Below are 24073 nucleotides of genomic sequence, written 5' to 3' on the forward strand. Positions count from 1 at the left end.
CTCTCTCTCTCTCTCTCTCTCTCTCTCTCTCTCTCTCTCTCTCTCTCTCTCTCTCTCTCTCTCTCTCTCTCTCTCTCTCTCTCTCTCTCTCTCTCTCTCTCTCATTCTCTCATTCTCTCATTCTCTCATTCTCTCATTCTCTCATTCTCTCTCTCTCTCTCTCTCTCTCATTCTCTCTCTCTCTCTCTCTCTCTCTCTCTCCCTCTCTCTCTCTCTCTCTCTCTGTCTCTCTCTCTCTCTCTCTCTCTCTCTCTCTCTCTCTCTCTCTCTCTCTCTCTCTCTCTCACATTCATTACTGTATCTTTGCCTCATCAAGGCATTTGTAACTCTTTGGTTCAAAAGTTGGACTCATGGTGATAACATTATACCAATATTGTGGTTTATCAGCAGGATTAATCTCCATATAGATATGATTCAGTTGCCTTGGGTTTCACTAAATGGAAAACCAGCAGCCTAACAAATGACTGCCAGTGGTTCTCAAGTCTGCCCACAGATCTCTCTTGAGGAAATAACTTTGAACTATTGTCTGTGTTATACTAGTGTGGTACTGTTTTCATGTCATCTGCTGAAAGTGGCAACGGAACTGGAGCAGTTGCCAGATGTCAACTCCTCATGTGTGAAAAAGTGTAAGAAATGCAGTTGTAGTTGAAAGAGACAAACATAATAACAAAATAGTTGGAGAAACCTACAATTTACTAAAATCAATAAAGGTAGCCTTTAACTACTTAGATCTGGTAATGGTAAAGAAAATATTAGTGTCACTGATAAGACCAAGATTGGAGTATGCTGCAACACTATGGACACCCAGCACAAAAAAGAATATAAAGAAGTTAGAAAGAATCCAAAGAGCAACAACAAAGATGGCACCAACGCTTTCAAAATTGACATACGAAAAAAGATTGTCCAAACTGGAACTACCAACCCTGGAATAAATAAGAGAAAGAGGAGATCTACTGGCCATTTACAGAATCATGAAAAGCATGGAAGTCCTTGACAGAAAAGATTTATTAAAGTGGGACAAAAGAAAAACAAGAAGACATGAAAAGAAATTCAAAAAGGATAGTTATAGAAGAGAGCTGAAAAAAGAAAATAGTTCCCACACAGAGTGGTGGATGTCTGGAACAAATCGGACGAAACAGTAGTGTGTGCAAAAACCATACAAGATTTTAAGAACAAACTAGATGCTGAAAGATACAAGGACGGGTCACTACGAGTCTAGCTCCCTTCCCATAAAATACAAGTACAACACAGACATCAGTCCAATATTTCTCCTCAAAGAGATCAATGGGTGGGCTTAAAGACCATTGCCAGCTATTGTGGGGCTTTGGGTTTATAGTTATGGAAGCTTGACACAATAGTTATTATCACTGAGGGGCACCACACAACACCTCTTTCCAAATCTAATAGATTACAAAGCAGACACAACTCTCAAGACCAATACATACTGTACATCCTGCTCCATTGCCATGCATTCATTCATTCAACACAGACTACATAACATTTCATTGTTGAGGGATCTCTTGGCCAATCCCAAAACCATGTTTCCTGCATAAGGATCCTGAAGTGAGTAAGGATATGAATATGATTTTTCTAGAAAATGTTAACATTTAGAAAACAACTAGGACTATTTAGATGAATAGGTAATTATTAATGCAGTATTTCATTGACAGCCAAAGCGAAGAAGGAAAATGGGAGTGTAAAGTCTGCCATAAGCTCTTCAAACACCAACGCTACTTAGTGGACCATTCCAGGTAAGAGCTCTCTATCTATATACCAAAAGACCTCTTCCCCTGAATGTAGCCAACCAGGGCATACATCCACCCTTCACCCATCCAATATCTATTGATTTTTCCCTTTCCCATGAATTCTTGTGGTCAGAAGCAATGCAGCAAGACATAACACCACAGCAAGGCCTGACAGCTGAAGCACATTCACCTCTGCCCTTTCATAAATGAAAAAGTAATCTTTTGTCCCAGTTCTCTCCTGTTGGAGACCCACAGCTCCCAGGTAATTGGCTATGGTCACTAGGTAGCCCCATAGGTCACTCAGGGAAGAAATACGATTTTATCCAGGGATTGTTAGCGTGGGGCATTGTAGGATGAGGTGTTCAGTGTCCTCTGCATGGTGGTTGCATCTAGGGCACTGATTATGTGGCCAGGACTACTCTTATTTTGATACTGTTTTAATGCTGGATGATGTTATAAATGCAAGCATGTCAGTGTGGCTCTTATTCTCTTGAAAAAAATCTTTAGGACTAATGTCTGGGGTGTGGAGGTGAAATATTGAGTTTAATGGTCTGTCATGTAGAGCTTGTTTAGTGATCTGAGCATGAATGTGTTTTTGTGTGGATGTATTGTGTGGTACTGGTGGTAAGTTGTTATATAAATTTGAGTAGTAAGCTGCTTTGTTACATTCAGCTGGTAGTGCTTGTGTGATATGATGAGATGGGTGAGTGGTAATGAGGTCTCTAACATAGGACTGTGTGACTATAATATTCATATGATAATCTTTGGGAAGGATTTTAGTTTTCTTAGGCAGAGGCCCTGTTAAGATGGTTTTGGTGCAACCTGTTAATACTCTCAATGCTTTATTTGATATAATTTGTGAAGTGTTTATGTTTGTGGCTTTGGTTGTTGGTTGGGAACCATGCTATGGAAGCAGAGTCAGTGGTGGTTTTTATGAAATGTTTGTAAACATAAATGAACATAAGGCAAAATTTAATAGATGGAGATACAGAAATGTGACCCCATACTCATAGCTCTGACAAGTGTATTACAATTAGGTTTTGGTTTTTTGCCTGTTGCTTAGGGGCAGGCAAATGTTCCTGTTTTCAAAAAGGGAGGTAAATCATCTATATGCAACTACAGGCCAGTTTGACATCAGTTATAGGTAAGATGCTTGAATCAATAATAACTAATAGAAACAGAGATCACATTGAGAGATAATTTGATTTGTGACTGTGCATGGGTTCTCCAAGGGTAAGTCATATGTAAGTAATCCTCTATCTTTTTACACTAATGTCTTTAAGGTGTCAGATAACAATGATAGTTACAATGCTATTTATCTTGACTTTAGCAAAGCATTCGACAAGGTGTCTCACCAGAGACTACTAATTAAAGTCAAAGCCCATGGTATAGGAGGAAAAGTGTTAGAATAGATAAGAACATGGATCACTGACAAAAAAAATAAGCTGGATACTATAAACAGTGTAAAATCCAAATGGAGGGGTGTTACTAGTAGAGTTCCACAGGGTTTTGTTTTGGGTCCCATATTGTTCATTATGTGCATAAATGACTTGGACAATAGAATTAGGTCAGAAGATGCCGAGATTCTGCAGGAGGATCTAAACAAATTATTCACATGGTCAGTGAAATAGTAAATGAATTTCAGTGTCTCAAAGTGCAGCGGGTTAAACATAGGTTTACACAAACCAGAAAGCAGATATAACTTAACACTTTCTTTACAGAAAACTGGGTGTGAGACTTGGGAGTTCTAGTGAGTTCTGACCTTAAATCCAGGAAACACTGCATTAGTACATACATACATATACCAAGGCTTTTTCCCCCTTACAAGGGAGGTAGCCAAAAAGGAAAAGGCATAAAATCATTCCCACCCATTCCATCCGTGAATACACTCCACACCCCTCCACCCTCCCTCTTATCTTAGCACCTCCTGGATGATGGGTCATCCCTGCACCTTGTCCACTGCCCTGGGTCAGAAGCAGTGTCACAAGACACAGCACATCCACAGCAAGGCTGCTTCATTAAATTGGTGACCCCCCCCCTCTTCGTCCCCCCATACATAAAGGAGAAGACGGGGAGAAATCCCTTCGGGCTGCGTCAAAATTTGCTCACACATACTACCTCACCCCCCATCCCCCCGCCCATTCCACCTCATGCATCACATCATCATCCATATACAACCATTCTCCATTCACCCCTGTCTTCTGTCCTCTTCCGTCCTTCCTCAACAGACATTCCCCTCTTCCCCAAAGCCCCCTTCACCCCATCCATCCACCTCATCCTAGGACGTCCCTTCATGTTCACTCCCTCCACATCTGCCTTTCATACCTCTTTTACTAGTCTTTCTTCACTCATTCTTTCCATGTGTCCAAACCATCCTAATACTCTTTCATCAACCCTATCTCCCAACTCCCTTTCCACCCCTGTTCTTCTCCTCACCTCCTCATTTCTCACTCTGTCCAGCCTAATAACCCCATCTCAAACACATTCAAACTCCTTCTCTCTTCCTCTCTTATGTTCCATGTTTCTGCCCCATACAGTGCTGTTGGCACAATCACTCCTTCATACAATCTCCTCTTGGCATCCATTCCCAAATGTCTATTCCTCATTACACTTTTTAATCCACCAAGGCATTTACTTGCTTCTCTCAATCTACATTCTACCTCCACCTTCACTCCACCTTTTCCTGCCACATTTGCACCCAAGTATCTAAAACTATCCACTTCCTCCAGTCGCTCTCCCTTAATGCTCACTTCCAGACTACTGCCACTTTCACCCCTTGTACATCTCATCACCTTACTTTTACCCACATCATATCTTCAGCTTTCTTCTATCACACACTCTCCCAAACTCTGTCACCAACTTCCTCAATCCCTCCTCTGATCCTGCCACAAGCGCAGTGTCGTCCGCAAACAACAGCTGCATTAGTACCAGAAATAAAGCTAACAGAGCTTTAGGTTTCATTGCTAGGACAGTTATGAACAAAAATATAGAGGTAATGATCAAATTATCTGGCATTAGACCCATCCTTGACTGTGCAGTACAGTCTTGGTGTCTGTCCTATAGAATGGATATCAATTTACTAAAATCTGTAGAAAGGAGAATGACCAAAATGATACATGGGCTCAGAAACTTACCTTACAAGGACATGCTTAGACACCTTAATTTAGACTCTCTGGAATGATGCAGAGTGCAGTGTGATCTAATAGAGGTGTTCAAGGGGATCAAAGGCTTTAATAAGAGTGATTCAAACAAGGTCATCATATTAAGACAACAGAACAGGACTCACAGAAATGGATATAAATCGGACAAATTTAGATTTAAGTAACCATGTAGTGAGTGCTGAAACTATCAGTTGTTGTAAGAAAAGGTCAATCAAGTTTATGGATGGGGATGACAGGTGGTAATGGACAAGGAATTGCCTAGTATAGGCCTTATGCTCTCTTGCAGTCTCATTCTCATTTTGACGAGTTAAACACCATATGAGGACGGAGCCTTTATTTGTATGACGTTTCGCTTCTTACAGCTTTTTCAAGTACAAGTTGAGATACATATGCTTGAGATTAAATAAGGGGAAAGGAGAGAATGGGGAGAGAAAAGAAGAAGGGGGGAAGGAGGAGGAGAAGGGGAGGGGATGGAACACTGGGAAAGGTTGAGAATGCTGGCCCAAACGTCCGTGGGCGAAATGTTCACAAAGGGTGGATTTAAATATTTAAAAATTTTGCTGGCCATGGGTATTAGCAAAAAAAAAAAAAAATTAAATATTTAATTCCACCCTTTGTGAACATTTGGGCCAGCATTCTCAACCTTTCCCAGTGTTCCATCCCCCCCCCCTTCTTCTCCTCCTCTCCTCCTCCTCCTCCTCTTCCTTCCCCCCTTCCTCTTTTCTCTCCCCGTTCCCTCCTTTCCCCTTATTTAATCTCAAGCATATGTATCTCAACTTGTACTTGAAAAAGCTGTAAGAAGCGAAACGTCGTACAAATAAAGGCTCCGTCCTCATATGGTGTTTAACTCATCAATCTTGTTGGCACCTGCCACTTTCATGAAAATTCTCATTTTCTTATGTTCATATATATGCCATTGGTATATACCAATGGCACTACCCCCTTATAAGTGATGTAACCAGCCAAGGTGCACATCCACTCTCATGGTAGACAGGAACAATTAAGTAGATACATTAATACAACAGAGGGATTAACAATTCTTCTCCAGGAGGGCTCTAGGGCCATTGTAAATGGCTGTGGGCTTACAATCGGTGAAACTTGAGGAACTGGTTATTATTATTAGAGAACAGATGCAAGAACACTGGTTCATTCATGTACAACTTAATAGATGACTGTAACTAAGTGGATATATGCATGTAAACCAATCTCAACCCTCATGTTTAGGTAATGTAAAATTTTATATTGTATACTCTACATTACAGATTACATTCTGGACATGGCATGCACCATTGCAAAATATGCAACCAGTCATTCCTTCGCCGCAACCACCTTGCCCAGCACCTACAAGTCCATGATAAGAGCAAGCCAGCTTTCACTTGCCACCTTTGTAATCAATCATACAAGCGCAAAAAAGGTGAGGTATGCCGAGATGAATTAACAGTAATGTGACAGTTGTATTGGTACATACATATACCAAGGGATTTTTCTACCTTACAAGGGAAGTAGCCAAAGTCAGAGGCATAAATCCACTCCAACCCATTTCATCCCCACATACTCCACTCCCATTCACCATCCCTCTCTCCCTCTTTTCTTGGTTCCCCCTGGATGACAGGTCATCCCTGTATCTTGCCCACTGCCCTCATACAGATAAAGAGAAGATAGGGAGAAATCCCTTTGGGTCACATCAAAATATCATCCATACACAACTATTCTCCACTCATCCCTGTCATCTGTCTTCTTCCTTCCTTCTTCAAAAGACATCCCCCTCTTTCCCAATGTCCCTTTCATCCCATCCATCCATCTCATCCATGGTCCCCCCACCTCTGCCTTCCACACCTCTTTTACTAATCTTTCTTCACTCATTCTTTCCATGGGTCCAAACCATCCCAATACTCTTTCATCAACCCTATCTCCCAACTCCTTTTTCAACCCAGCTGGTCTCCTCACCTCCTCATTTTGTATTGGTTGTATTGGTACATACATACATATACCAAGGCTTTTTCCCTCTTACAAGGGAGGTAACCAAAAAGAAAAAGGCATAAAATCATTCCCACCCATTCCATCCCTAAATACACTCCACTCCCCTCCACCCTCCCTCCCATCTTACCACCTCCTGGATGACGGGTCATCCCTGCACCTTGTCCACTGCCCTGGGTTGTATTGGTACTTGCTGTAAAGAGGTAAAGACATATTACATCTTTTTTCTAGGATATTATTTCAGTATGGAAAAACTTCTGGATGGAAAAGTGTTGCAAGTGGAGTTCCTCAGGATTCCGTTCTTGGGCCACTTCTATTCATAGTATATATAAATGATATAGACCATGGACTAAAATCTACTGTTTCCAAATTTGCTGATGATACAAAACTGTGCGGAGTGGCAAATGATCACTCAAACCAATTAGATATTCAAGAAGATTTAGATAAATTACAGCAATGGTCTGAAAAGTGGCTAATGAAATTTAACACAAGTAAATGCAAGGTAATGCACATAGGTAAAAATAACAGTAAGTATGATTACAAGTTATTTGGAAATTCGTTAACAAAAGTGGATAGTGAAAAAGATCTCGGCGTAATTATCAGTAACGACCTCAAATCATCCAAGCAGTGTATTTCAGCCTCTGAGAAAGCAAATAAGATTCTGGGATTGATTGCGCGATCTTTTGATTTCAAAAGTCCATCACTCATTAACAAGCTATATAAATCGTTAGTTCGTCCACATTTGGAATATGCTGTTTCCGTATGGTCACCGAATCTCATTAAAGACATTGACAGACTGGAAAAAGTACAACGGCGAGCCACAAAACTGATTCCAAATATCAAAAATAAATCATACGAAAATCGACTTAAGCACATGAATCTGTTTTCCCTAAAAAAGCGTAGACTCAGAGGTGACTTGATACAGGTCTTTAAGATTTTAAAGGGAATTGACAACATCAAAAGTGACCAAATTTTCACATTGAATGAGAATCAGACAAGAAACAATGGTCTCAAACTGTCCGGAAATAGATTCAATTTGGAAGTAGGTAGAAACAACTTTGCCAACCGTGTAGTTAATGAATGGAATAAACTTCCTGCACAGGTAGTGCAATGTAGTTCAGTTCGAAGCTTTAAGAATCATTTAGATAAATACCTAAGTAAGATGCTGTAATGATTATAATTTATGTTATATTAATTGTTTTTGTTTTGTTATAATTTGTCTGTCTGATTTTCATTTATTATTAGTTATGTCAATTTATTATCATTTACTATTTACCTGTTTGTTTGTTATTCAACTATACCTATGCATTTATTTATGTATTTTATTTGTTATTTACATTATTATAGTTTTAATTTATTATCAATATGAATTTTTTTTTTTTTTTTTTTTTTTTTTTATCCGACCTAGATATGGATCAAAAGGTCTCCTGTCGGCATGCTCCGCCTTTTTAATCCTTTGTAATCCTTTGTATGCATGCTAGACAAGTTTTCAGTGCTCTCCAACCCTTCAGCTGACCCTAATTGCAATTCAGTCTATCATTGTATGATTGAGTTTTTAGAAATGTAACCCGATTGTATAGACAATGTCTTGCTACATTGCCTATGACATGAGGATTGCAGTTGGGGACAGGGATGACATGAGGTGCTAAGATGGGAGGTGTAACGAACAAGTTTTTAGATGGGTGTGTGAGTGCAGGATGTGACTCAGCCACTTCCCTCTTAAGGGAGAAAAAAAACCTTAAGTACATGTATTTATGTACCTATTGTCATCTTTACATATGCTAAGGGCTCTATCCCCCTTACAAGGGAGGTAGCCAAAGTGATAAAGCATAATTTCCCTCCCACCCATTTTATCCCCTTTCTTTCCTATACAAGGATTGCAGAATTGTATGTGAAGGTTGATAGGATCAATTTGAAATTGTAGATGGCAAATGTTTCCTCAATTTGACAATGCACATACTATTTTCCTTTGTTGAATATTAATATAGGAGTTTCGTTTCAGATGTACTCACTCATCTAAGGAAGAGACACAATGAGGAAGATACAAAACTGGAAGTGAAACCATTGTAAGTAGCATTGGTAATTAAATCCTTGTGTAAAAATATTTTCTCAACATAGTTATCCATTACTGTCTATACTGATGATATTGCTATTAATGTGATTTGTTCAGTGATGATAGCAGCATAACATGTTGCTGTGGACAGTGTAAATTGACACTAAAAATAGTTTAATAGAGTATAAGCTCTTTTCCCAGCATTTACTAATTTATAAAGATACCTCCAAAAACTGTAGACAATGGTCTTACACATATTCATAGTCAAGGTATTCAAAGTATGGTTAGATTAATGTTATCTTCTTTATTTGGGAACAGTATGAAGGAAGGGTTTCCATGTACAGAATGTGAGAAGGTACTTGATACACAGCTGCAGCTGAGGTTCCATCGTGTCAGTCATGAAGGTGAGTTATGGTTCTTCTGACTTCTTTAATAAAAGGAGTAACTATTCCACATTACTACCATGCATGACTGTGAAGTGATAGTTACTATACAGTAACATTTACATACATATACCAAGGGCTTTTTCCTCCTTACAAGGGAGGTAGCCAAAGTCAAAGGCATAATACCTATTTCATCCCCACATGCTCCACTTCCATTCACCACCCTTCCCTCTTTTTCTTGGCTCTTCCTGGATGATGGGTTATCCCTGCATCTTGCCCACTGCCCTGGGTCAGAAGCAATGTAGCAAGACACAGGACATCCACAGCAAACCAGCTTCATTTAATCTGTCTGTCCCCTCATGCAGAAAAAGTGAAGATGAGGATAAATCTAGTATGATAGGAGTTACTAGGCTGGATAGAGTGAGAAATTAGGAGGTGAAGAGGAGAATGGGGGTAGGGAGTTGGGAGATAGGATTGATGAAAGAGTATTGGGATGGTTTGGACACATGGAAAGAATAAGTGAGGAAAGATTAGTAAAAGAGATGTGGAAGGCAGAGGTGGGGGAGTGAACATGAGGGGAGCAACTAAGGTGAGATAGATGAATGGGATAAAAGGGGCATTGGGAAAGAGGGGAATGTCTGTTGAGGAAGGAAGAAAGAAGACAAATGATAGGGGTGAGTGGAGAATGGTTGTGTATGGATGATGCTGTCATGCATGGAAGGGAATGGGTGGGGGATGGAGAGGGTGAGGGAATATCTGTGAATGATATTTTGATGCAGCCTGAAGGGATTTCTCCCCATCTCTTTTATTCCATGAGGGGACAGAGATGGGTGAGTTGCCAATTAAAGGAAGTAACTTTGCTCTGTGTCTTGCTACATTGCTTCTGACCCAGGGCAGTGGACAAGATGCAGGGATGACCCATCATCTAGGAGGAGCCAAGAAAAGGAGGGGGGGGGGTGAATGTGAGTGGAGTATGTGGGGATGAAATGGGTGGAAGTGGATTTATGCCTTTGACTTTAGCTACCTCCCTTGTAAGGGGGAAAAATCCAGTGGTATATGTATGTGTACATATATATATTATTATGACCCAAGGATTGAAAATCCCTGTAATACTACCAGGGCTGTAGAGTCGGAGTCGTGGAGTTGGAGTTGGAAACAATTACAGTGTCACTGGAGTCGGTAAAAATATACCGACTCTGACTGACTCCAGTTAAATTTACACTTTATAAGACCTTTGTTTAGTCTGTAGAGTTATATGTAGTGGTATATGTATGTGTACATATGTATATTATTATGACCCAAGGATTGAAAATCCCTGTAATACTACCAGGGCTGTAGAGTCGGAGTCGGAAGCAATTACGGTGTCACTGGAGTCGGAGTCGGAAAAAATATACTGACTCTGACTCTGACTCCAATTAGATTTACACTTTTTAAGGCCTTCGTTTAGTCTATAAGTTAGTTTAGTCTATAAGGAAGGATGAGGTGAAGGCAGCTGTAAAGATGATGAAAGCAGGTAAGGCACCTGGTCTGGATGGATGTCATGCAGAATGTCTGAAAAAGGGAGGTGCAGTGATGGTGGACTGGTTGGTGAGGTTATTTAATGTTTGCTGGAGAGAGGGTAGAGTACCGGAGGACTGGAGTAGTGCCTGTATAGTTCCTCTTTACAAGGGAAAAGGGGACAAGTGTGAATGTAGTAATTTCAGAGGGATTAGCCTGTTGAGTGTAGTAGGGAAGGCTTATGGGAGGATCTTAATTGAGAGGATTAGGAGAGGAACAGAGGGAGTAATTGGTGAGGAACAGAGGGAGTAATTGGTGAGGAACAGTGTGGATTTAGGACGGGTAGAGGTTGTGTAGATCAGATCTTTGTGGTAAGACAGATATGTGAGAAAGCTATAGGAAAGGGGAAGGATGTTTTTTGGGCTTTCATGGATCTGGAAAAGGCTTATGATAGGGTAGACAGAAAGGCACTGTGGGAGGTTATGCAGATTTATAGGATAGGAGGAAAGCTTTTGGGAGCTGTCAAGAGTTTTTATGAGAGTAGTAGAGCATGTGTTAGGATTAGAAATGGAGAGAGTGAGTGGTTTGAAGTAAAGGTGGGACTTCGTCAAGGATGCGTTATGTCGCCCTGGCTGTTCAACTTATACATGGATGGGGTGGTGCGAGAGGTGAATGCTAGGGTAGTGAGTCAGGGATTGGAGATGGTTAAAGAAAATGGAGAAAAGTGGGAGGTGAGCCAGCTGTTGTTTGCGGACGACACTGCGCTTGTGGCAGGGTCAGAGGAGGGATTGAGGAAGCTGGTGGCAGAGTTTGGGAGAGTATGTGATAGAAGAAAGCTAAAGATAAATGTGGGTAAAAGTAAGGTGATGAGATGTACAAGGGGTGAAAGTGGCAGTAGACTGGAAGTGAACATTAAGGGAGAGCGACTGGAGGAAGTGGATAGTTTTAGATACTTGGGTGCAAGTGTAGCAGGAAAAGGTGGAGTGAAGGTGGAGGTAGAATGTAGATTGAGAGAAGCGAGTAAATGCCTTGGTGGTTTAAAGAGTGTAATGAGGAATAGACATTTGGGAATGGATGCGAAGAGGAGACTGTATGAAGGAGTGATTGTGCCAACAGCACTGTATGGGGCAGAAACGTGGAACATAAGAGAAGAAGAGAGAAGGAGTTTGAATGTGTTTGAGATGAGGTGTCTGAGAAGTATGGTGGGGGTTACTAGGCTAGATAGAGTGAGAAATGAGGAGGTGAGGAGGAGAACAGGGGTGAAAAAGGATTTGGGAGATAGGGTTGATGAAAGAATATTAGGATGGTTTGGACACATGGAAAGAATGAGTGAAGAAAGACTAGTAAAAGAGGTATGGAAGGCAGATGTGGAGGGAGTGAACATGAGGGGACATCCTAGGATGAGGTGGATGGATGGGGTGAAGGGGGCTTTGGGGAAGAGGGGAATGTCTGTTGAGGAAGGAAGGGAGAGGACGGAAGACAGAGGTGAGTGGAGAATGGTTGTATATGGATGATGTTGTGACTGCATGAGGAGGAATGGGCGGGGAAGTGGGGGGTGGGGTAGTATGTGTGAGTAAATTTTGACGCAGCCCGAAGGGATTTCTCCCCGTCCTCGCCTTATATGCAAAGGGGGACGGAGAGGGGGGGTCGCCGATTAAATGAAGCGGCCTCGCTGTGGATGTACTGTGTCTTGCGACACTGCTTCTAACCCAGGGCGGTGGGCAGGGTGCAGGGATGACCCGTCATCCAGGAGGTGCTCAGATGAGAGGAAGGGTGGGAGGGGTGAGGAGTGTATTTAGAGATGAAATGGGTGGGAGTGTTTTTATGCCTTTCCCTTTTTGGCTACCTCCCTTGGAAGGGGGAAAAAGCCTTGGTATATGTAATATGTATGTTTAGACTATAGAGTTATGCATTGCACACTCCTTATACAGTAAGTATATCATATAAAAAAAAAACATACATACATATACCAAGGCTTTTTCCCCCTTACAAGGGGGGTAGCCAAAAAGAAAAAGGCATAAAATCATTCCCACCCATTCCATCCCTGAATACACTCCACACCCCTCCACCCTCCCTCTTATCTTAGCACCTCCTGAAATGACGGGTCATCCCTGCACCTTGTCCACTGCCCTGGGTCAGAAGCAGTGTCGCAAGACACAGCACATCCACAGCAAGGCCGCTTCATTAAATCGGCGACCCCCCCACTCCGTCCCCCCATTGCATAAAATGAGAGGACGGGGAGAAATCCCTTCGGGCTGCGTCAAATTTTGCTCACACATACTACCTCACCCCCCATCCACCTGCCCATTCCACCTCATGCAATCACAACATCATCCATATACAACCATTCTCCATTCAATTTATCAAATGTAATAGACATCTGGGAATGGATGCTAAGAGGAGGTTATATGAAGGAGTGATTGTGCCAACAGGAATGTACAGGGCAGAAACATGGAACATGGGAGAGGAAGAGAGAAGGAGTTTGAATGTGTTTGAGATGAAATATCTGAAAAATATGATAGGGGTTACTAGGCTGGATAGAGTGAGAAATGAGGAGGTGATGAGGAGAACAGGGGTGGAAAGGGAGCTGGGAGATAGGGTTGATGAAAGAGTATTGGGATGGTTTGGACACATGGAAAGAATTAGTGAAGAAAGATTAGTAAAAGAAGTGTGGAAGGTGGAGGTGGAAGGAGCGAATATGAGGGGGCGTCCTAGGATGAGATGGATGGATGGGGTAAAAGAGGCTTTACAAAAGAGTATGTCTGTAGAGGAAGGATGGGAGAGGACAGAAGATAGGGGTGACTGGAGAAGGGTTGTGTATAGATGAGGCTGTGATGCATGAGGGGGAGTGGGTGGGGGATGGGAGGTGAGGAAGTATGTATGAGAAAAAATATGATGCAGCCCTAAGGGATTTCTCCCCGTCTTCTCCTTTTTGCATGAGGGGATGGAGAGGGGGGGTCCGCTGAATTTATGAAGCGGCCTTGCTGTGGATGTGCTGTGTCTTGCGACACTGCTTCTGACCCAGGGCAGTGGACAGGATGCAGGGATGACCCGTCATCCAGGAGGTGCTAAGATAGGAGGGAGGGTGGAGGGGAGTGGAATATATGGGAAATGAAATGTATGTATGTACAAATGGTGTATATATGTATGTACAAAAACTTTTGATAAAGTGCCACATAGAAAACTATTAAGAAAATTGAAAACCATAGGAGGGGTACAAAGTAAACTATTGGAATGGATATCTTGCATGGAAGAAAAATGAGTAGTGCTCAGAGATAAGAGTTCTATTTGGGAAGAGGTGATTAGTGGAGTTCCACAGGAATTGGCACTGGCTCCAATAATGTTTGCTATTTATATGAATGACATGGATGAGGGTGTGGATAGTTGTATGAGCTTCTTTGCTGATGATGCAAAGTTGTTGAGAAGATTGAGTACTGAAATAGACTGCGTCACTGCAGAGAGATCTGAACAAACTTTGGTAATGGAGTCAGAAATGGGAAGTGGACTTCAACATTAAGAAATGTAGTATAGTGGAATTTGGAAAAAGTAAAAACAGGATATTAGGACAATATAAAATTGGTGAAATGGAAGTAAAGAAAGTGGGATTTGAAAAAGACCCGGGAATAATCATTACAAAGGACATGTCTCCTGATAAACAGATAAACAAAATTGTTGAAGAAACCTACAACTTGCTGAGATCAATAAAGGTGGCATTTACTCACTTGGATGAAAAAATGGTGAAGAAAATACTAGTCACACTGATAAGGCCAAGACTGAAGTATGCAGCGACACTATGGTTACCCAGTAACAAAAAGAATAGAAGAAAAATTGAAAGAATCCAAAGAGCAACTACAAAGATGGCCCCCACATTTTCAGAACTGTCATATGAAGAGAGATTGTCAAAACTAGAGTTACTGACCCTGGAACAAAGAAGAGAAAGAGGAGACTTGTTGACCATCTATAGAATCATGAGAGGTATGGAAGTCCTTGATAGAGAAGACTTACTAAATTGGGATATGAGAAATACAAGGGGACATGGAAGGAAACTGTAAAAGGACAGTTATTGAAAAGACATGAAAGAGAACTGCATTCCCCACAGAGTGGTGGATGTATGGAACAAACTGGATGAAATGATAGTGTGTGCAAAAAGCATACATGAATTTAAGAACAATTTAGACACTGTGAGATAGAGATGGGATACCACAAGCATAGCTCCCCTCCCCATAAGCTACAACTAGGTAAATACACATACTTATACCAAGTCAATACACACACCAACTTCATATATCACATTAAAATCTGTGATCAATGGGGCTCCCTTCTCAGCTTTGTGGATGGGGGGAGGTCATCCCTGTCTTCCAAAACACAGCCCATCAACATACTTTACCATTATGCCTATCTATTTCCAGCAACAAAGCCTCCGTATATATGCCGTGAGTGTCAGCGGGAATTTTCGGCCCTTCCAGCCCTCAAGAGGCATTATTTGAAGCACTGGGGTCTGAGGCCATACACGTGCTCTAACTGTAATGCTGCTTTCAGGTTTGTTTCTTCCAAATGAAATTGTTTCTCCAGTATTACCTTATAATTCTATAGCAGTTATGTCTTATTACTCTTTTAGGTGTGAAGAATTTATGTTGGTAGGTAGGTATTATCATTAACAATTCACTGTGATAATCATTTATACATTACTGCTTTCATGTTTGTAGTGAGGTGCTAAAATACATAGTTCAATGTTAAATGACAAAGCATGTATATATGCTGTAGATAAATATATAGGTTTTGGGACATAGTCTGGAGACAGAATGTCAGCTAGTTGGGGGCTGAACCTCCAGATGACAGTGAGGGTGTTGATAGGGTTTGAAAATAGCTACGAGGCTGTTGATTCTCTCAGATACCTGTCTCTCGAGACCACAACTTGCAGGTACCAGTCATTGGTTCCTGTGCTTTTCACTTTTAATTTCTAGAATCCCACTGTCCTGCAGCCATCCATAAATCTAAGTGACTTCTTAAGTGTGATATTGTCCCCAAGACTAGAAGTACAGGTAAACGTCGACTTACGATGGCCGCGACTTACGATTGTTCGACTTTACGATGACGACGACGATATGATAATTTAACCCCTTCCATACGGTGCCGCACACGTAAGCGTCATGAGGAGCAAGTGGATTCGCGATATCGGCGTCTTGATTATATTTATTGTAGTCGCCCCTGTGTTTTTACATTCTCTCAAATGATTCATTCTCTGTGGTTTTCAAAATTCGCGGGTGAAAGAGAGAACGATCGATATAAGCGGAGACTATATTTTATGATGCGAGTATTATTACGTCACGTCGTACGGCTGGCATTGGCTGCTGCCCGCGAGATTTAAGTTCCGTACTGAAAATACATATTATAGTGTTTGAATATGGTAAAAAGGATAAAAATAATTAAATAAACTACTGTACATGTTTAATAGACTATATTCAGTATCTCTGGTGGTTAATATACAGGTAGGCTAGGTACAGTGACCACGGAACAGAGTGGGGATCGACTTACGATGAGATCGTCTTACGATGGCTCTATCGAAACCTAATGCCATCGTAAGTCGACGTTTACCTGTACTAGTTATTATTGACAAAATATTAAAATTTTGTTTGTGTGCCAAAAGGCCCGTTCCCCGTCGCATGTCCATCCATCATTCATTTGTTTTCCCCTTTTGTCTTGCCTCCTTGTGGATGAAGGGCCATCCCTGGTGGGGGACACTGCTTAAGTCAGAGGCAGTGGAGCAAGACACAGCAGTTCCACAGTAAAACCTGGCAGCTGGAGCTGGTTTACCTCCACCATTTTATTATATGACGACAACCCCCCCCACACTCACACACACACCTTATCCATTCAAGAAATTTATGGAACGGACAAGAACATCCCATGGGAATCCATTACTTCCTCACCCCTATACAACCACTCCCTATTTATGCCCACCTCCTTGCTTGATAGACAACCCCCCTTGCATCCAGTGCCCTCACCATCACCCAGACCATCCACCACATCCCTGGTCCTCTTCTGAAGTTCAGTCCATCCACCTCTGCTTTCCACACTCCTTTTGCAGTCTCTCTCCACTTACTCCCTTCACTTGCCCAAACCATCTCAACATTCCCTGATCAACCTTATCTGCTGGGTCAATCTCCATCCCAGCTCCTCCCTGCCCTACCTCCACATTTCTCATTCTGTTCATCCTTGTATCCCCCACAACACCTTTGAAACATTGGTTTAAGGGGTCGGCTATTACATCTTAAATTCTGCTACCTTGCTGTATGAGGGGATGGAGAGGGGGAGGTTTCACCAATTAAGTGAAGCAGCCTTGCTGTGGATGTGCTGTGTCTTGCTGCATTGCTTCTGACTCAGGGCAGTGGGCAAGATGCAGGGATGACCCATCATTCAGGAGGAGCCAAGAAAAGAGGGAGGGAGGGAGTGGGGGTGAATGGGAAGGAAGTATGTAGGGATGAAATGGGTGGGAATGGATTTATGCCTTTGACTTTGGCTACCTCCCTTGTAAGGGGGAAAAGGCCCTAAGTATATATATGATTTGATATTTTGTAACTCATAATTGTATTAAAAATGAAATTGTATTGCACAAACAGTCACCGGCAGACCCTGGTTCGACATATGGTCACCCATACCAAAGAGAGGAGCCATGTCTGCCCAACGTGTAAGAAGGCCTTTGCTCTCCGGGGCACTCTTGTCATACATATGAAGCTCCACACTCGGGAGAAGAATAGCAGAAATAATGGTAAGGTATATACTTAAGTACATGATACTCTTGAATTGAATAGCATGGGGTTTTATTGTTACTTATTATAGCGATTTGCAGTTGTGTGTGATTCACTGGGTTTTATATTTTTTATGGAATCAGATACTAAGTAAACTTTGAAAATAATTTCTTAGTTTTTGGAAAGTGTATATTCAAGGGATTGTAGTATTGCATATACTTTATCATGGTGTGATTCATTTTATTATGGAATCCAGGTTAATTCAAGGATAGTGATCTAACATCCCACATAAGTGACCTAAGTTCAAAGCCTTGAGGTGGACACAAAATGTTAAGGCTTCATACATAAATACTTTGTTTGTATCCTGTCAGGCTTGCTTGATGCCTTTTCCAGAAAACGCACACACACACAATGGTGGATGTATGGAAAATACTAGAGGAAACAATAGTGTGTGCAAAAACAATACAAGAATTTAAGAGCAAATTAGACATGGCGAGATACTGAGATGGGACACCACGAGTGTAGGTCCCCTTCCTGTAAGATACAACTAGGTAAATAAATACACATGAATTTAAGAGCAATTTAGATGCTGTGAGATACAGAGACAGGACACCACAAGCATATCTCACTTTCCTGTAAGATACAACTAGGTAATACATACACCCACACACACTTGTTAACCATCTACAGAATTATGAGAGGTATAGAAGTCCTTCATAGAGAAGACTTACTAAATTGGGATAAGAGAAACAGAAAAGAAATGGGAGGAAGCTTAAAAAGGATAGTATAGAAGAGACCTGAAAAAGAACAGCTTTCCCCACAGAGTGGTGGGTTATGGAATATACTAGACAAAACAATAGTGTGTGCAAAAACAATACATGAATTTTAGAGCAAATTAGATATCGCAAGATACAGAGACAGGACAGCATGAAAGTAGCTCCCTTTCCCATATGATACAACTAGGTAAATACACACACACGCACACACAAGCTCAAGCAATACATGAGTTCAAATCTAAATATGATAATTGGAAATAAAAAATATAGATTAAGTTGGAACCATACAAGAATTAGAGTCGAAGTATGTTAGAAAATTAGAGAATAGGAGACAGGACCTAATGAGCATTGCTCTTTTCCTGTATACTACAGTTAGGTAAATATGTACATACACATACCAATGGCCTTTTCCCCCTTACAAGGGAGGTAGCCAAAGTCAAAGGTATAAATCCATTTCCACCCATTTCACCCCTACATACTCCACTCCCATTCACCACCCCTCCATCCCTCTTTTCTTGGCTCATCATGAATGACAGGTCATCCCTGCATCTCAGCCACTGCCCTGGGTCAGAAGCAATGTAGCAAGACACAGCACATCCAGAGCAAGGCCGTTTCATTTAATCGGCGACCCCCCTCTCCATCCCTTCATGCAGAAAAAGAGAAGACAGAGAAATCCCTTTGGGTTGCATCAAAATATTATTCACATATACTCCCTCGCTCCCCTCCCCCATCCCCCACTCCATTCTATACAGGTACTCCTCGTTTTACGACCTACTCGGTTAACGACAACTCGGAGTAACGACGGGCTTTATGACGTCGTTTAACGTAAATCTCCCGAAGTTACGACGTCGTGTACGATAATTAAGTTGGCTGAGGCAAATTTGTATGATGTTATAAATGAACTTGTACGGTGGATATTAGCTGTGAGGTAAAGTGTTCTGAATCTTAGGTCTACATTACCATCCTGCAAGCTGCAAAAACTACCTGGGGTACAGTATATACCGGTAGTGGTAATTTTTTAGTTTCGACCATGGGCGCGATATAACAATAGAAAATTAATTACTAAGTTTGTAAATTATAAAGTATCAACGTAATATGCAATTTAGTGAGCGGAAATAAAGAAGAAATGCTAAAACAGATTTCGTAAGTAATGAAGTCATGTCGGATGAATGGTACTGTACCATGTTTGTTATGATAGATGCCGATGTCGAAGAAATGAAATTATGATAAATTAATTCGTCTAACCTAAACTAAACTAACCTAACCTGTGTTTAATAAATCATTACCTGCAAATTAAATGTCATCCGGCTCGTCATATTGAGAGACGTTGGCAGACAACAAGATGGCGTCCCGAGCCTATGCTACCGACTTCGTTCATTAGCATATTTTCTTGTAGCAAGGTATTTTTTACTTTCATTTCCGCCCACAAAATTGCATATTACGTTGATACATTTTAATTTACAAAATTGATAATTAATTTTCTATTGCTATATTGCGCCCATGGTCGAAACTAAAAAAATACCTCGGTATTCAATATGGAATGTCAGCATACGCGGATTTGGTCATATACGGTAATTTTAGGAACCTAACCACCGTAAATAAACAGTAAATAAAGCTTTAATGTACTGTATAAAAGAGGGAAAATACACGAAAATAAAGATACATGTATTGCTGGACATTGTACATACAGTACATGTACGTATATGTATACACTTTCGCTTAACGACCAATTCGGTTAACGATGGCGCGCTGGTCCCAATTGTCGTCGTTAAACGAGGAGTACCTGTACATCACAGCATCATACATACACAACCATTGACCACTCGCCCCTATCTTCTGTCTCCCTTCCTTCCTCAACAGACATTCGCTCCCTTTCAATCTGATTAATAATAAACTCAGAAAACATGATCAAGTCAGTTCTCAGAATTCGGGGGTCATTCAGCCACAACTACAAGATAAATATAACCAGGACGCCAACACTGTCATCCTAGTATACTCACTTGTGCCTCATGAAACCTATGTAGGCTTCATCATATGGAAGAGGTTGAGGTTCCCCACCTAAGTAGGGGCTGCCCCAAGTATAGTGTGACAGTCTCCAACTAACTAATTAACTAAGTACTTTATTTTGCAGGTGCTAGATGTCCCACAAAAGATGTCCCAAAACAACCACCAGGCAATAGTTTACCTCCACTTCCTACTAATAAAGAAGATTTTGAATCTCCCGTATATGAGAGCATCACTACAGAACTTCCCTTCAACGATGTAGAGAATGGTTCTACATTCATCCAAGAATGTGGTGAAACAAGCCTACAGATATTTGGTAACACTTCTGAAACTGAATTTCATGGAAGTACAGTAGAAATTACAGCCCCATCCATTGAGGTTATAAGATGGGAAGGAGATGGTACAAGTTGTGCAAATGTTCAAATCATAGACACCGACCTATCCCCGCAAATTAGACAGCCTCTTGTATCGGAAACTACAGCTGTAACAAGTAGTGAAGATAAAGTCAGTACAGATGATTTAACCATACAGGTGTGTCAGCATATTGTAACAGAAGACATCACATGTCAAGCACTGGCTGGAGGAGGAAAGTCAGATGAGTTTTCAATGGATGTCTTATCCCAGGCATTAGCTGTTACTAAGGAGGAAGACTGTCAGCTGCCCTCCATGGGAGAAGCTGTGCCTACTGGTATGATACAAAATTCTACCATGGATAGCAATTTTACCAGCCTTTTGACCATTGATCACGATGCTAAAAGTCCCATGCTAGTCAACTTACCACATTCTAAAGGAGAGGAACTGGTGGAGGAGGAGGAGATAATGCTTCAAGTGGAATTTCCTAAGGATGGAGTTTCCAATGTATATGTTGTTAAGAGGCTTGAGCGTGATGTCCTTGTCATGGTCAAGGGTAACACCAACTCAGAAACATTGTAAATTATATGAAAATATAAAGACAAGTCCTTGATGATTGTTATTATCCTTTACATAAGTCGGTAAACTTAAATCCTCATTAGTATTTACTGGCTACCTCCATTATAAGGTATTTTGGTGCATAAAAGATTCATTAGTATTAGGCATAATTCTATATCTATATACAAAGGGGTTATTCCCCCGGTAATATGAGAGGTAACTAAGTCAAAGGCATGCACCCATTCCACTCCCATCCACCACCCTTGTTTCCCCCTTATCTTAGCTCCACATGGATGAAGGGTCGTACCTGTCTCCTGCCCACTGCCTGGGTCAAAAGCAATGCAGCAAGACACCACATCCACAACAAGGCTGTTTCACTTGGGGAGAAATCCTTTTAGGCTGCATCAAAATATTCACACACAACCACTCCCCACCCCCTCCCTTCTGTGCTCAACATAGAAATATTAATGCACTTTTTTCTTAAAATTGAGTTATTTTGTTTTTCAACTAAATGTGTTTCATGTGAAGTTTCTACTTTAGAATATTAATATTTTTTTCCTTTCTATATATATATATACCAAGAGCTTTTTCACCCATATAAGGGAGGTAGCCACTCCCATCTACCACCCTTCCCCCCTCTCATCTTAGCCCCTCATGGATGATAGGTCATCCCTATATCCCACCCACTACCCAGGGTCAGAAACAATGTAGCAAGACACAGCACATCCACAGCGATGTTGCTTAACATAATTGATGACCCTCATGCAGAAAAAGAGATCGGGATAAATCTCTGGGCTGTGTCAAATTATCATTCACACATCCCTTCTTTACATAACAGTATCATCTATATAGTCTTCACGCATCTCTGTCTCCTGCCTTCTCTCTTCCTTGCTCAACAGACATTCACCTTTCTCAACACCCCATCTATCCATCTCATCCCCTTAAGTTCAATCCCTCCACCTCTGCCATCCACACCACTTTTACTAATTTTTCATCACTCATTCTTTCCACGTTGCTGTGAGTGCACTCTGTCTTACTGCATTGTTTTTGACCATCAGGACTTGGGACAAGAGGGTAGATGGGAGTGGAATGGGTGGAAGTGGATGCATGCCTTGAACCAAGAGGGAGTGGTTGGAAAGTGTAGAGTGCCAGGGAAAAATCATAGTGTAGAGCTGATGGTGAAGATGTGTCAGAGACTTGATGATAGCTAACACAGTGTTTAGGAAAAAAGTCAAGCATAAGTACACATGGGAGAGGGTGGTAGATGGGCTTTAATGGACTATAGTGTAGGAAGAGTTTTGGATGTACATGTTCTTAGGGGAGAGAGTGGGGAATATATAATTTTTTGATGGAAGGTAAGTTGAGAGTGGAGGATTGATAAAGGGGAAAAAGACAAAAGATTGCGAAGTGCTTAGAGCAAACTTTAAATGAAAAGGAGCAGGAATACAAAAAGCTGAAAAGTGGGGGAGGTAGTGAAGGATAGAGTAGAAGAAGAATGGGGGTGTTTCAAGGAGGAAGTAACAAGGTGTGCAAAGATTGTATGTGGAGCAAGAAGGATGGGAGGGACTAGAAGGAAGAGTAGTTAGTGGTGGAATTATGAAGTGAAGAAGGTAGTAGAAGAGAAGGGATCAGAGATAAATCTGAGAAAGAAAAAAGAAATGCAAAACAAAAGATAAAGGAGAGCAGATGTAAAATGGGGGAGGAGTATGACAAAATTTTGAAATCAATAGAAAGATGTTTTGGAAAGCAAGAAAGGGAGTGGCAAGTCAAATAGAGAAGAAGAGGTAAAAGGCACAGATGGCCAGATCTTGATGGAAGAGGTGGAGGAGGACAGGGATTGATTGGTGGTAGCAGTGGGATGTACTAAGAAAATGATGGTCATGGGAGGGGTAAATGGAAGAAGAAAAGTTGAGGTGCAAGTAGCTCTGAAGATTATGAGAACAGGTAAGTCTCTTGGATTAGATGGGTGTCATGTGAAATGTCTGAAGAAGGGAAGTACAGTAATAGTGGACTGGCTGGTTAAGCTGTTTAATGTGTGTCTATGAGAGGATAGAGTGCCGGATGTCTGGGAATTTATTAATTTTACTTACTGGTGCCAGTATATGGTGGTGTTTATTGTATATGTATGTTCTCGGTCTATTGCCATATTTTACTTATTCTTTCATCACCCACCATTATATGATTCCAATATACAATTTATAGTACATTCACAACCATTTTCCACTTACACCTAACTGAACAGGATTCTTTCTACTGAGGGCTCCTTTCACTCCATCCATCCATATCACTTTTGATTTTCCCCTCTAAGTTCACTCCATCCACCCCTGCTATCCATACTCTTTTTGTTAGTCACTCTTCATACTTTCCATGTGCCCAAACTGTCCCAGTATTCTTTTATCTGCCTGATCCTTCTCCACCTAATTTCTTACTCTGTCCATCCTCATAACACCCACCATCCTTCTACATTCATATACCAAGGGCTTTTCTCCCTTACAAGGGAGGTAGCCAAAGTCATAAATCCACTCCCACCCATTTCATCCCCATGTACTCCACCCCTTCCTCTTTTCTTGCCTCCTCCTGGATGATGGGTTATCCCTGCATCTTGCCCACTGCCCTGGGTCAGAAGCAATGCAAGACATAGCAAGGCTGCTTCATTTAATCAGTGCCCCCCTCCCTCATGCAGTAAAAGAGAAGGTGGGGAGAAATCCCCTCAGGCTGCTTCAAAATATTATCCCCACATACTCCATGACTCCCCCCACCTCCCTTCCATGTATCACAGCATATTAAAACATCCCTTTACTATCTCCCTTGAATCCTAA

The 24073-nt window shown here is 41.3% G+C and overlaps 1 protein-coding gene across 3 annotated transcripts in view; it reads left to right on the forward strand.

Annotated features, from left to right (window-relative positions):
- The window catches only part of LOC143024725 (uncharacterized), a 52894-nt gene extending 31588 nt beyond the window's left edge, over positions 1-21306 (forward strand). For all 3 annotated transcript variants that reach the window (XM_076183803.1, XM_076183800.1, XM_076183801.1), the window contains exons 4-10: positions 1671-1751; positions 6169-6320; positions 8886-8949; positions 9255-9340; positions 15226-15355; positions 17437-17585; positions 20473-21306. In XM_076183803.1, the coding sequence (XP_076039918.1) occupies positions 1671-1751; positions 6169-6320; positions 8886-8949; positions 9255-9340; positions 15226-15355; positions 17437-17585; positions 20473-21278 (1468 nt within the window). In that variant the 3' untranslated portion in view covers positions 21279-21306. The remainder of the gene's footprint in view (positions 1-1670; positions 1752-6168; positions 6321-8885; positions 8950-9254; positions 9341-15225; positions 15356-17436; positions 17586-20472) is intronic.
- Positions 21307-24073: the final 2767 nt, after the last annotated feature.

The sequence above is a fragment of the Oratosquilla oratoria genome, chromosome 4, assembly GCF_046742065.1.
Source record: "Oratosquilla oratoria isolate Oo_2021 chromosome 4, ASM4674206v1, whole genome shotgun sequence".
Taxonomy (NCBI): domain Eukaryota; kingdom Metazoa; phylum Arthropoda; class Malacostraca; order Stomatopoda; family Squillidae; genus Oratosquilla; species Oratosquilla oratoria.